Source organism: Malus domestica, chromosome 04 (genome assembly GCF_042453785.1).
Source record: "Malus domestica chromosome 04, GDT2T_hap1".
NCBI classification, from domain to species: Eukaryota; Viridiplantae; Streptophyta; class Magnoliopsida; order Rosales; family Rosaceae; genus Malus; species Malus domestica.
In genome coordinates, this window is record NC_091664.1 from 26469490 (window position 1) to 26483968 (window position 14479).

General features: G+C 35.7%; 1 protein-coding gene across 1 annotated transcript; it reads right to left on the minus strand.

Annotated features, from left to right (window-relative positions):
- Window positions 1-1281: 1281 nt before the first annotated feature.
- LOC103433796 (protein LURP-one-related 8) lies at window positions 1282-2687 on the minus strand. Its single transcript, XM_008372087.4, has 2 exons — window positions 2186-2687; window positions 1282-2061 (listed from the first exon to the last, which is right to left on the minus strand). The coding sequence occupies exons 1-2, from the start codon at window positions 2450-2452 to the stop codon at window positions 1669-1671; spliced, it is 660 nt and encodes a 219-aa protein (XP_008370309.3). The 5' UTR covers window positions 2453-2687; the 3' UTR covers window positions 1282-1668.
- Between the last annotated feature and the right edge of the window lie 11792 nt (window positions 2688-14479).

The following is a 14479-nucleotide window of genomic DNA, read 5'->3' on the forward strand; positions in this document are numbered from 1 at the left end:
GAGGAGGTATAGTTACATATTAAAATCATCGCTTAATTGTAGTACTAAGTAGCTGGTACAACACATTGTTAAGTTCAAGGACTAAAAAAATAATATAAGAGTTCCAAAAAAAAAAAGTAGTAATAATAATATAAGAGTCCAAAGTAAAATTAAACTAAGGTAAAATTCAAAAACTATTAGCTACAATTAAGCCTAAAACTATTAAGAGCAGTTCCGGTAAGCTCGTCAGAGCCGTAAAGGTCACCAACATTGTTATTCAAAGGCTTATAAATGCTTTGATTTGGTGAGCCACATCAACCAAATCAGTTCTAACTCAAGAAGCAAACAACTCACCTTACAAATATGTGACCACTTTCTCTCTCTATGAATTTGGTGACAGCTTTCTTACTATTCAACTCAATTTTCTTGATTAAAAATAAAACGTTGAGTTCATTGGAAGAACATAAAAGATTAATTATAATAATGAATATAAATTAAAATGTTATAAGAGTCTGTTGCAAAGTAAATTTTTATAAAATCGTAAAAAAAACAAATTCGACTTGAAGGGCAAAATTTATTTTTGGAGTTGAAGATACTTTTCGTAGAGTAACTTTATACACTTGGATTGAATTTGATTCATATGGATGGATACACCATAAAAGACTTAAAAGTTGTAGGGGTGTGATATCCACACACCCCTTTTTACTTCTCCCACACCTTTTTGATTTTCGGCCATCGGATCAGATAAATTGAAGAAAATCAACGAACATAAATTAACAAGAGGTGTGTGAGAAGTAAAAAATGGTGTGTGGATATCACACCCCAAGTTATATTGTAACAATTGCAAACAAGTAAACTTAGGTTTTCGAAGCCAAGTTGTGTTTGAACTTTGAAGAGTCAATTTTAAAGTCTTCTAGAAATGATATCAGAGTTCATAGAGAAATATTTTAGTATGTCAAGAATAGGCCTAATGCACCAAGTGTAATATTATAATTGATTGAATTTTATTTTTCGAGTTTTCAACCAATTATATTATTACACTTTGTATATAATGCTGTATTTTCGGTATACTGAAAAATCTTTGATGTACCACCAATTCAAAACATGACTTAGACTGATTATTATTCACTAGTCAATCTTTAATAATTGAGTTACTCCATCAAATCGGTCAATTTTAATATAAACGACAGTCTAAATTACTCTAAAACAATAAGTTTTCGTAACTAAGAAGAATATATAAACCGAAACAAACGTCCAACAACACATATAGCAGAATCAACTTCCAAAACAGCAACAAGATAATTACTGCAAAAATATCTTCACCGTATCAACTTTTCACACATTACATATGTTTCTGCTGAAATTCTTAAAAACTAAAAACATAAACCTACGTACGATAAACTTTGTTTTTTCCAAGTCATATATACATCCCACTTAAAGAAGCTTGGTTTTTTATATAAAAGGAAAAAACCAAGCTTCATTGATTTTTTCCGATTTAAAAGAAGAAGAAAAAAAGGAAAGAAAAAGAAAAAAGATAAACGCAAGTGGGATTATCGGAGAGACAACAAGAGATCGACGAGATCAAACCAAAAAAGAGAGATTTGGAACATAGAATTTATAGAGGAGGAGGAGATGTGAATCCACCAAGGGGAAAAAGGTGGGTGACGAAGTAAAAGGAATTTGAACTTTTTACCGCCTCGACGTCCCGTACATCTGGTCAAGCAAGATGACGAGGGACATGGCCACCGCCGTGTCCATATCGGGCTGCACGATGAGGCGGAAGACGTCGACTCCCAACGCCACTCCGCCCACTGCCTCCTTCATCTTGATCTCGGCCACCCTCCTCCTTTTGCTGTCGTACACCGCGCAGCACCGCGTCGCGTACGACCCTTCCATCTGATAAAACACCGCGTTCTTGTTGTCGTAGTTTTTCGACGAGCCACTACCTTTGCAGCTGTTGGCTGAGGTCATGTGCGCCAAGCACTTGTTCTTGAGGATGTTCACGTGCTTCGTCGCGCAGAACCGCGGATTCACCTCGGTTTCTCCGTCGTACACCACCCAGTTGTCCACCAAGCTCAGCCGCTAATTTAACACGTACAAAAATTACGTACAACCATCAGCAACCAAATAAATAACACCAACAAAATGTACGCAAACATAATTATTGTCCGACAAATACTCAAGTTAAAATTGTGAGCATATATACCTTGCGACGGATGGTGAGGAGAGGTTTGCCGGAGGCGTCCATGAGGACGATCTCGCCCTTATGGCCGGCCAAGTAGTTATCAACCCTAAAGACCAAATTGCCCTTGGAGTCGAACACCGTGAACCCATTGCAGCTCAACAGCAAGGACTTCTTCCACACCGTCAGGACCGTCGCGTTTTCGTCGTCGGAGCTGGAGCTCTTGAGCCTCTGAGGCTCGTAGGCGGGGACAGTGTTGGCATTTGCAGTGTTCGGGTACACCTTTGTCATCCTTGATCACCTTCCAAACTGACCTTCCAAAATTATGAACGCTACAAGTAGTAGCAGAAGGCAAGTAATTTTTTTTTTTTTTTTGTTGGGGAGGTTTTGTGAATGAATAAGTTTAAGAAAGAAGTGGGGATTTATATATATACCCAGACAAGGAGATTCCGGGGTGAGGGGTATGGGGTTGGGTGGGTGTGGTGAGAAATTTGCGTGGTCCAAATTAAATGAGTGTATCGTGAGCGTTGAATTCGCAGGAATTGGGATGGCGCACCAATTAAAGCACAGTCGTTTTGGGGATAAAAAGTCGTAGCACGAGTGCGCCACCGAGACGTGACGTCACACAATTTAGGAACAGACGGGAGAAAAAACAAAAAAAAAGCGTAAAAAATAAAAAATAGTAAAAAATGAAGGGATGGGATGAGAAAGGTGGCTGATATATCGTATTCCTGCCGTCGGATGAAAGGTGACAAGGAATATATTTTTATAATATACTTATTCTCATAATTAGAGTAGTGGAGGCCTAATCTTTACTTCTAAGCCAACGTAAAATAAAATTATTCCAAATTATTTAATTTAAAAAGTTTTGGTAAATAAAAATAATATATTCATGTGGCTGTCGACTGATTTGTGGTGGAGTGGGGGTACGCCTGTCCCTTTGCTGCTTTGATATTTTCCAAAGGTCATTTTTTAATTTATCATCTTAATTCTCTTAATCATGGAAGTAATTAGTTTTAATTAGTTAATCAGAGTGATAAGGATGCCATTGGCTGGGGCGGTTTGAGTAGGCTCTCTCCCCAGCCAATTAAGAAGTGGAAGGCATCTGACTTTTTCTATTAGAAGAAATTATCTATTTATTTGAACAAGATAAAATTAATAAATCAAGAGATTCAATAGACTAATTTTTGCGTATGTCATACCTAGGTTTGATTTGTTCCCATTCTACTTGGAGCATCTATATCCCCGACGCTTATGGTCCCCAAAATTATAAGAAAAAGGAAAAAATTAAAACCCTAGTTATTCCAGATGGCTTCTTTCTTTCTTGCATGATTGCTTCTACGATTTAATTTTGTTTTCTTCTTGGTAAGTTTACTTTGATTCTGTTTGAGATAAACTTAGTTAATGTATTCTGATCATGTTATTCACTGGGCATGTATTCTGGCTCTCTACAAAAATTCTAGAAAATAAAATCCCTTCATTTCAATTTCTGTTATTTTAAAATTCCTTAATAATCTTAAATTTCTTCATCCAAGCATGGTGAGTGATTTGGTTATTTTATTTTTAAGATTGTGGACTATTTTGTACTACTTGCCTTTTCGATGGGTTTGGAAGTGGTTTCAACTTCTGCTCTCTAATGAAATATGTATCGTACATTCAAAGAAAAAAAAAAGTACGAGACTTTGTTATTTTGGTCTTACTCAACCATATGTAAGAGTTTGAGATATTTGGTGTGAAAACTATCATAATAAGGTAGTTGTATCGAAATTTTTATATAGGTTAGGATGGAAACTCACTCTACATCCCAATTATTTTCTTCCATGCACGATGTCATATCCAATTTGACCAATGACAAATTTAAAAATTCACACCCCTAAAACATAGATCCACAATATAAAGAAACATTTCTTACTAAAAATCCAACTATCTAGTTACTAAATCGTTAATTAAACAAAAAATTGTTCAAATGCATGATTTAGATTAACAGTTTACGATATGATTCATAAGACCGTAAGATATTACTCTCCTCCATAGAAACTGACGTTAGTTAAACCATTTTTTGCCCTACAATACGCAAGTTTTCCTGTTTTATTAGGCCAGTAGCAAGTTTCTTTGTTTGTAATTGGAGCAAGTAGTAAGTTAATTATTTACTTTTAGGCTAATAAAATAGAGTCGTAAGCAATATAGTTTATATTATTACTGAGCTTTCTATGTTGTTGCTGGCCGTCTCCCAAATTTAAAAATAATTACCATGCAACGCAATTGGATAACTCACCAGTTTGTCCTAACCAATCGCACAAAACTTTGAATTCAGTTTGTTTTATAAAAAAAATGACAAATAAAAATAGAAGGTATAGGGAAAGTCGTCATCATCAATCCAAAGACCGGGGGCTGCCCATGCAAGGGGTTTCTAGACCAACACCACAGTCCACAACCCTTCCTAATTCCTTAAAATGGTTACGTAACAAGCATCGAAACCATCTGCTAGCTACTAGCTACTAGCTTAGCTAGGATATGTAAAGATCATACGTATGATGAAAACTACAACTACGTCCCAACAAGAAGATAGAAACTTATAACCGAGCGATTATAATGACGATATTTCAAGTTAATTACGTACCGTTATATGTTTTAGCTATTTAAAAAGTAAGACAGATGACTAGTTTTAAAGAACAAGAGCACTAGACCTAACTAAACATCATCCGCGTTCCTATATTTCAATATATGACCAGTAGCAGTGCTACAATTCAATATTTGACACGATAATTAGTTCAAGAAGCTTCTAACCTCCCAACCTCCAACTACGTGCCATGCCCTACAACCCTTAGGGTGCGTTTGGTACGTGGGACAGGACGGGACGAGGCATTCCATCTCGCGTTTGGTGCGCCAAAAATGGGTGGAACGGGATGTTCCACGGGACAAATTTTGGGTGTTTTTGCGTCCCACCTCCCCCCTAGAACAGGTTTGTTCCACGTCTGTGGAACACAATGTTTTACCATTTTAAGACAAATATACCCCATGTCTTTTTCAAAAATTACACCTTCGTTCCGTCCCGTCCCGTCCCATTCCGTCCCGTCCCGTCCCGTCCCGTTCCGTCCCGTCTGCGTACCAAACGCACCCTTAGGGATCAAGACTCAACATTGGACAATATTAGTAAAACACAAAGCAAATGGGGTCATTTACACAAATTGATCCCTTCCTCTCCCTCCCTCCCTCTCTCTCTTCTTTAATATCTCTCGCCCAACTTTGATACTGTATGATTTTCTTAGAATATCGCCACAAAGATTAGTAAAAGGTAAAACGTAAGCATTCAGGTCATTTGAAAAAATTGACCCTCTTTTACTCTGCAGATTTTGCTTGAAATATCACTACAATAACATCATGTTGCATGAAAGCCCCTCTCCTACAACAACTCCACCCATTCAAGACTCCATATCATTGGATTCCATTTGCAACACCAGATGATAACAACACATGGCTGTGGGGACTGGCGATCAGTAGAAAGTTAGAAACCGTGCTTATAATCATGGCTGGCTGGCTGGGGTTGGTGATTGTAATAATTAGCAAGTTTGGTGAAACTTTGTAATGGAACTTCAACTCATCAGTATCATCTTGCGTAATGTTAGGTAGACTAAAATTTTAAACTAAATTTGTTAATCATATGACGTATCATTAATATAAAATAAACACATTAATTAACACTTAAGTAATAATCTAATCATAAAAACTTTGAAACTGATGAAAATAAGAAATGGAGACAGACGACGAGCTCACGCTGAAAACAACGTCGCATTTAGTATGGTGTGTGTGGTGGTGGTGGGACACTTGGGGGTTTTGAGTGCAAAGACCCAATATTCTAATTCCTCCACTTCGACCAAGTATTGTTGCTTTACCTAATAGCCATGAATCAATTCTTATTTTTTAAAATTTTTTTTGCTCAAAAATCAATTCTGATATTCCATTCCCAAAATATCATGATTCGATTCTTAAATTCCATTTCCAAAACATGAGTCAACCTCTCAACCATCAATAGCCTTGTGTTTGTGTGACACAAATCTACCTTTCATTGCCTTTGTGTTTATATGCTTTACGCACTTGGATATGAACGACTTCTCTACATGATGCATATTCCTTTGTTTCTATGACATGCTTGCAGCACAAGTAAGTGATTTTTGTACTCTCTCGTTCTCCTACATTTCATTTTAACTTTAAAATTGAATAAACTAAAGAAAAATTAACAAAGAAAAGGAAAAGATGGAATGCAGAAGAATAATGTTTGCACATAAGGTTCAATTAAATCTGTGGGATGTTGAAGTGGTGAAGGTGAATGAGGAAATATGTCCGTATCAGACTAGATCAAAGGTTCGATTCCCTTTTCTATTTACAAAATACCAATTTAAGGGAATGGCTAGATGTTGACAATTATTTGTGTTCGGAATTACCCTTTTATATCCATGTAGCGTTCATATCAATCAATCATGTTTACAAGCACACCAAATGATGATATAATGGGAGCTGCTATTAACACTAATATCACATGCACTCCTCCCTCATAAAATTAGGTTCACATTCTTCTTTTTGTTACTCCATTGATTAAAATCCTATTTATTTTTAATTTTTTTATCAAGGTCCTTGGGTATTAATAACATTATTAATTATTTGAATAATAAAATATTTTTATTTTTAAATATATTCCTTTAATGTTAAAAATGTTACAATTAGTATATTTATATTTATGGCTAAATTTTTTTATCATATATTTTTATTTTTAGTTTGTACCTATTTTTAATTTGCAAATATTTTTTAATTTGTACCAATTTTCTTTTCATTTTTAATTTGTACTCATATATTAGTTTCTTTTTGTGCCCATATTTTTTAAAGTTTTATTTGTGCTTGTACCCATGTGTATTGACACACCCCGATCGAGATCATGACATGCTGACCATCACGTGAGGGTGACGTAGCCATGTGCATAGTGTGGAAGCAATTAAGATTAGAATATACGAATATTTAAAAACCGGAACTACTAGAGTGCACTAGAGAACAGGAAGTGTTAGGAGTCAATTACAAAAGTAAATACTCCTAATCAGAGCATAATAAGTCTAGGTGCAGTCCAGTAAGACAAGTACTAGTTATACAGTACCAGAAATGTCCTACTATTATTTAGATATGTCAGAACCACCGAAGTCCTCGAACCCAGCAACAACAAGCTTATCTAAAACCTGGAGGGGCGCAAAACATAAAACGTGAGTGGGCAAAAACAAATGTTTTACAAAACCATTTCATTTATCAACATATCTAATCCCTCGCTGTAAAACATGTATAATTTTTCCCAAAATCAAGATATATGCATATACATAAATATATATATGAAATTATATCAATTCAAATCATGCTCCATATAATTATATTCATATGTATGACATGCCAAGATATCACAGAGTAAGCAATTCAGGTAAGAATAATTTCATATAAATATAACATGTTAGCCGGAACCCCTGTGGTAGTCTGTACGGCTGAATTCATAGCTCAAAAGTCAATCTAACCGAAGTCACTACAATGACCTATACAGCACTATACTGCACAAGAGTTGGAACCAAATGAAAAGGTCTGTACGACAATAATGGGTGTAATATAATCATGCTCAATGCTACTCACACATAATAGCTGGGCGATAAATCGCTAGTCACCTACGAGTCGGAACCACCTAAGATGGTCTATGCGACAAGACTGTGCACCTCAATTGGATCCAATATGAGCATATGGTGCAGGAGGTGACATAATAAACAGGCATGTGTCATATCTCTGGCTAAATCACAATCACCCTGGGTGCAGTTTTATGAGCTCAACATTATTCAATCACATATCGCACCATTGATAATTCATATAACCAAACATAACTTACCTGAGCTTACCTGAGCGTCCACAGCACCACAATTATATATATAATGCATCATATATCAATTCATATACGAAATATAAATTCATATGCATGGCATCTAAGGCATACTTTCGTTTAAACACATATTTCTGGGAAAATATCAAGTGTATATATATATATATATATATATATATATATATATATATATATATATATATATATATATATACACACTGAAAACCAAAAGCCCACTCACTGATATGTCGAAAAGTCGTAGCCCCCGAGTCACCCTTAAACACGCTCGTCCTCGGGATAAGTCTCACCTATATGCGAATTAACTATAAAAACGTTATTTAAAGCATATAGGCAAAACTAGCTAATAACTTCTCATACAATGCTCAATTATGGTATTTGAATATACCACATTGACATACACAACCTTAGGATCATTCCCAAATTTTTAAAATAATTTTTCATCCACCCACGCGCCAGCGAGTACACGGCAAGATGCGCGGCCACACGCAGGAAACCCTAACGGAAATAGTAACGGCAGTTAGGGAATATTTCGCTAAATCCTAACAGATTCAATTAAACTTAACTGACGGCGTCAGACTTGACAGAATATTCCGTCGTCTTCAACCTCAGACTCCGGAGACCGTCGCCGTCGCCGGAAAAATGGGAATTTTTCAAATCGCTATATCTCACTCATTTTTCATCCATTTCCTATGAAATTTGCACCAAAATGAAGCTTACAACTTGAAGAACATTTCTTTACCAATTTGAAGCTCCAAAAGTAACGAAATCTTGCTGGAGAAATTCCACAAAATCCGGCCAAGCTTGAAACTCATGATCCTGACGTCCAATTTCACCCAATGAACCACTCCGAGCTTCCTTAGGACTTCCTAAAACTTCCTATGTCCTTAAAATTCCCTAAAAATCAAAATTTTACGTGAGCATGAATAGTACCTCAAATCGGGGTTCAGATTTCACGAGTTTTCAAAGGAGTTCTTACCTGAAAATGGTACCATTCAACTCGTATGGTTCTCACGAACACAATGGTGTGCTTCACACCTTCGATCTTTACACTTTCGATGGGTTTTGGGTGTAGTCCGTACAAGAGAGAAGAGAGTGAGAGTACGGGAAGGAAAAGAGAGGATGTGTGTGTGACCTAGGATTGGTCAACAACCAAAATACATAATAACATAATCCTAATTGGTTCAAAACAATTAGGATTTAAGAATATTGACCAAAAAACAACACTTAAACCACATCACATAATTTAACGTTCATGGGCATTTTCGTCAATTTACGTCAACAAAAATTATTTTCCGGGACGGGCTGTGACATGTATACCGTCACGTGACATTGTATATTTAATCAATGATAGAAAAATTACATATGGTATATTTATGTTTTATGCCTAAACTTTGTATCATATATTTATATTTTTAGTTTGTACCCACTATTAATTTGCAACATTTTTTTTTTTTAATTTGTAGTATATTTCTTTTTAGTTTTATTTTGTACCCATGTATTAATTTCTTTTAGCGCCTATATTTTTAAAAATTCATTTGTATATAATTTTTAATCTTTTATTTGTACCCTAATTTATTTCTAATGTACTCATTCTTCTTTATTAATGTACCACTTTATTATATGTGAAATGTACCAATTTTTTTTAACACTATGGATACATTCTTTTGCCGTTTATTATTTCTTATTTTTACATAGTTTTTATCCATTTATTCAATCAAAATATTTGAATTTTTTTATTGTAACCGTTTCTATTAGTATTATAATGAGGGATTTTAAATTTATAGGATTATAAATCTCATAAAATATCAAACAATTAATGTCAAAGCTATAAAAATAAAAATATTAATAGTAATATAATGAGGTGTACAAAGTCAATGGACCTTGATCAAACTTTGAATACTATTAAGGTTTTAATCAAAGAATATTAAGGATTAGGGACCGCATCCAAAATATCCCTAAAATAAATAAGGAATGAAAGCAGGCATAATGGTGCTAATAATCATTCTCTAGCACAAATAACTCATACTATTCATTAGAAAAACAATAAAAATATTTGATCTCGTTAGCATTATCGCATAAAAAATAACTCATGCTTAGGTTAACAATTCATAATATTAAATACAGAAGTAACATTAAATCAACGTCAAATAAAATGAACTCAATAATTAACATGACATGTATTTCAAATATTTTCTTTAAAAATTGTTAGTTATTTACATAAACTCCTATATTTTTGTGCCAATTTCGAGTCGTGTTCGAATTCGCAACTCCTACCCTAGATCTCATGCCAATGGATAGACATCCACATATTCAATAGTAAAAGCACACAAACTGACAGACTGTCATAATTTTTAAGTTCTCACTATCTTGGATCATCCAAAAGAACACAAAAAAATAATGGAGATGGATTGTCTGGCCTCTCATTTCCATACCCTTTTCATGTTCTCCTGTTTTGTGCGATCACGGTTAAGCCACGTCAACATTTTATATTAATTTTTTTATAAAAATAATAAGATAAAAAGCAAAACATTTTGTACGGTCACGCTTAATCATGACCGTACAAAACAAGAGGGTATAAAAAGTGTATGGAAAAAGAAGGGCAAACAATTCATCTCCAAAAATAATAGCCCGCGTTATCCTTGTTAATGACTTATTATCTTCGCAACAAAAATAGTACCCAAGGTTGTACTTACTAAATTTATATACATACTTTATGTTCTACCCCAAAAATAGGTAGAAGGTGACCACTCTGAGAAAATATCAGACCGACCACATGAAATTTATAGAAAGAAAACGTGTGTTAGCTTTTGACTTACGGCCTCATGTTTCATGTGATCGAAAGCTCCAACCGACTCGAACCACAACGTGCAGAACCCGGACTACTACTGTCAATGATCCGGTGGAGACGCGTACGTCTAGGGTTTGAGTCAAATTTGAAATTAAGACAGTATCAGCTTTTCATGCACTGAGAAGGACTGCTGGACTAATTAGTCCGTTCCGTGTTGGAGACGAGAGAGCATGTTTAAATTTAGTCACTTGAAATAAAGACAGTCTCAGATTTTCATGTGCTGAGAAGGATTCCTGGATTAATTAGTCCGTTCCGTTTAGGAGACGAGAGATCGTATTTAGATTAGTCGTTTCAGTCCATTGTCCTGAAATGATAAACGATGTGACTCTTCCTAATTATTCCAATCCCAAGCTAAATTGCCATCTACCAAACAACTAATAAGCACTTGAAAAGTTAAACATCCTGTCAACATCTGCAACAAGACTTTGAGCACAAAGTGCCTTTAGACGTTGGAAACTTAGACGTGTAGAAAGGTTAATGCTAGATCAACAATATTTAGACCAAATTTTGTAAATCATATGACGTGGTTGTTGATGATTAGATTATTACTTAAGTGTTGATTAATGTATTTTTTTTCCTTATTGGTGAGACATCAATGATTTGTAAATTTAACCTAAAAAGTTGATTTACCTAGCTAGCATTACTCTGTGTTAAAATATACACGCTTGCACACACGAGTCCGTGTTATGTATTATATAGGTCGAAATATGAATAGAAGGCATGGAGAACAAACCGGAGCATTTTGGGTTTCAATTTGTATTGCTCCCTACTATCTTCAAAATTCAATTGTGTGAAAACACTCTCCCAACAATCCAAATCTTGGCATTGGGGCATATATTTTTGTAAAGAGACTTTCGGACTCTTTTTTTTGTCATGCATTTCTACCTCTTGGACAAAATTGAAAAAATGAAGGAGAGTTGAGGGACAAAAACTAGAAGAGAAGCGCTTAAAGAGAAAATAAAAGTACAAAAATCAATATCCATACAGTTCGTAATGGTTCAATTGGAAAATAATTTTCACCCATCCATTGATTCTCCTTTGAATTTTTGCATTTGTCGGCAAAATATGAACAAACAAAAGTGTGCAACGGGAGAAAATGAATGTTTTTGGGCCAGGCCGGAGCACAAAAGAACGATTAAAAGGGCCCAACACAAAGAAAATAAAGAACATAACCAAAGGAAGGTTTCTTGATTTTGTTTAGATTTTTTTTATTTCCTATTCTATTTTGGTAAGTCTTTTCTTTCCTTTTAGAAAACGGATTTTGATTCACTTCTTTCAACTACGACAGAAATTATATCTTTCCTATTCCATCACGATTTTCTTACATTTCCTATTGTCCAATTTTCTTGCCAATGAGCATGTAAAAGGAGAAGGCTATATATACAAGAAAAAACAGAGACATTCGACTCTGTCGGATTCAAGGAAATCATGACAGCCAATATTGCTTGGCTGAAGAAGTTTAGACTGAGACAACGCCGCAAGAACACCAAGTTAACTGACTTACCTTTTGACATCCTCGTCAACATCCTTAAGAGACTGCCTGTAAAATCACTTTCGATGTGTATCCGAGACCTTCAAGAACATATTGTCAACATGCAGTTGTCTTAGAGCTTGAGTTCAAGAGTTTCAGTACTTGATGTTGAACAAAAATTGTACACAATATGTAAACAAATCATTCACTCGACACAATTTCCCCTTATTCATTTTTCGAAGAGGGTTTTATTAAATTGAGTTTGACCAATTCTAGGCTACGTGCCTATTAATTACAACCCTTCTTTTGGAAAAGGAATATCCTTTGATTCCAATATGAATAAATCGTAACTTGGGGGTTTGGATGTTTATTTGATATTGTGATTGTACCTAGGTAGAACCCTAGATTGCCTACGTACCCTCATTGAGGGATTAAGTCACTCGTAGTTCTTTATGTATTTGTTGGGGTTTGATGCCTTGTGTAGTTTCAGCTCATGCAGGCAATGAGCATTTGATGCCTTATGCAATTTAGGCTCTTGTAGGCGAGGACTTTAAGTCACTTGGAGCTTTTGATGCCTTGTATAGTTTTAGCTCATGTGGGCGAGGACTTCGAGCCATTAAAGCAATTGGTGCCTCATGTAGTTTAAGCTCGTGCGGGTGAGGACTTTGAGTCATTGGAGCATTTGATGCCTTGTGCAATTTTAGCTCGTGCGGGTGAGGACTTTGAGCCATTGGAGCATTTGATGCCTTGTGCAGCTAAAGGCAGTTTTAGCTCGTGTGGACGAGGACTTTAAGCCATTGGAGTAGTTGATGCCTTATGCAGTTTTAGCTCGTGCACGTGAGGACTTTGAGCCATTGGAGCATTTGATGTCTTGTGTAGTTTTAGCTCATGCGGGTGAGGACTTTGAGCCATTGGAGCTTTTGATTCCTTGTGCAGTTTTAGCTCGTGCAGGCGAGGACTTTGAGCCATTGGAACTGAATACAACTTGGTGCCATTTGAGATTTGATGGGGCTTTGTGCCATTTGACCACTTCAATAATTAAAGGGAATTTGATCCATGGCGTGAGTTTCACTAATTTGAAGTGGTGAGTCCATCGAGTTTTGTACTTTGAGATGGTTCGGATCCACAGTATTGAAGTGGTTCAAAGTTGTCTATATTTGTATTGCTTTTGTCCTCCACTTTGCTCCGTGTCTTGATTTGATCTTGGCCCAAAGATTCATAGTGACCACCCAAAAGATTTTGAAGACAAGTATTAATTCAATCATGCCCATGAATTAATGCAAGCCATAAGTTGCGCGGGTTTGTCCTTGTGGGATCAAACCAACCTTCAACTAAAGTTATGACAAACTTTGTCTCTTCACCTACTTAATTGCTTGATGGACGTCATTATTTCAATTCCTAACTTAAGAATTTGAATGAAACTTGGTCAGCAACTATACTAATTTTGGTGCACCTTGAGCTGAGCGTATCCTTCAAAGCTAGCAACAAGCTTCTTTTTCGGACAATTATATGGTCAACTTTGTGCGTTAGTGCAATGGTGGGCTTCAAGCTTTGCTTTCGAGACTTCCGTCATGATTTGGAGAGGACCATGAAATTAATCCATTGCTTTCCTTGTTTACATTTTTCTGTACATGTGATTGGGTATAAACGAGGGAATATGAGTGTGGAATTTAGCGGTTTTATACCTCTTGATATTTGATAAGGCTTCGTGCCATTTGGGATTTGAATAATTAATAGGTAAATGACCCATTAATTAGAGTTTGAGTATAATGATCTAGAAGGGTTTTAGAGCCACGTCGCATTCAACTTTTTTAAAAGGGAGCTTGATGGTGCTTTGACTTGTCTTGTTGCACTTCTTTTTCTCCTCCTTTTTTTTGTTTGGTGTTGATGAGATGGGATTGCCTATTTTTTCTTCCTTGCTTTTCTTTGTCTTGGAACCCTTATAAGTTTGTCTCCATCTCATCTTTTTTTCGTTCTTCATATAAGCAACATTCCTTATAAAATTAGGAACTTTGTTGCCTGAGCGGCATCCATTAAATGGAAATCTAGGAACTGTGCTTTGCAGACTCCTCTTTTACTCTT

Bases quoted from the DNA above. Each gene is read 5' to 3' on its own strand.
- LOC103433796 (XM_008372087.4), bottom strand. From the start codon at position 2,452: ATGACAAAGGTGTACCCGAACACTGCAAATGCCAACACTGTCCCCGCC. The intron at 2,062-2,185 runs GTATATATGCTC...GTGTTAAATTAG, and splicing joins TCCTCACCATCCGTCGCAAG to CGGCTGAGCTTGGTGGACAA.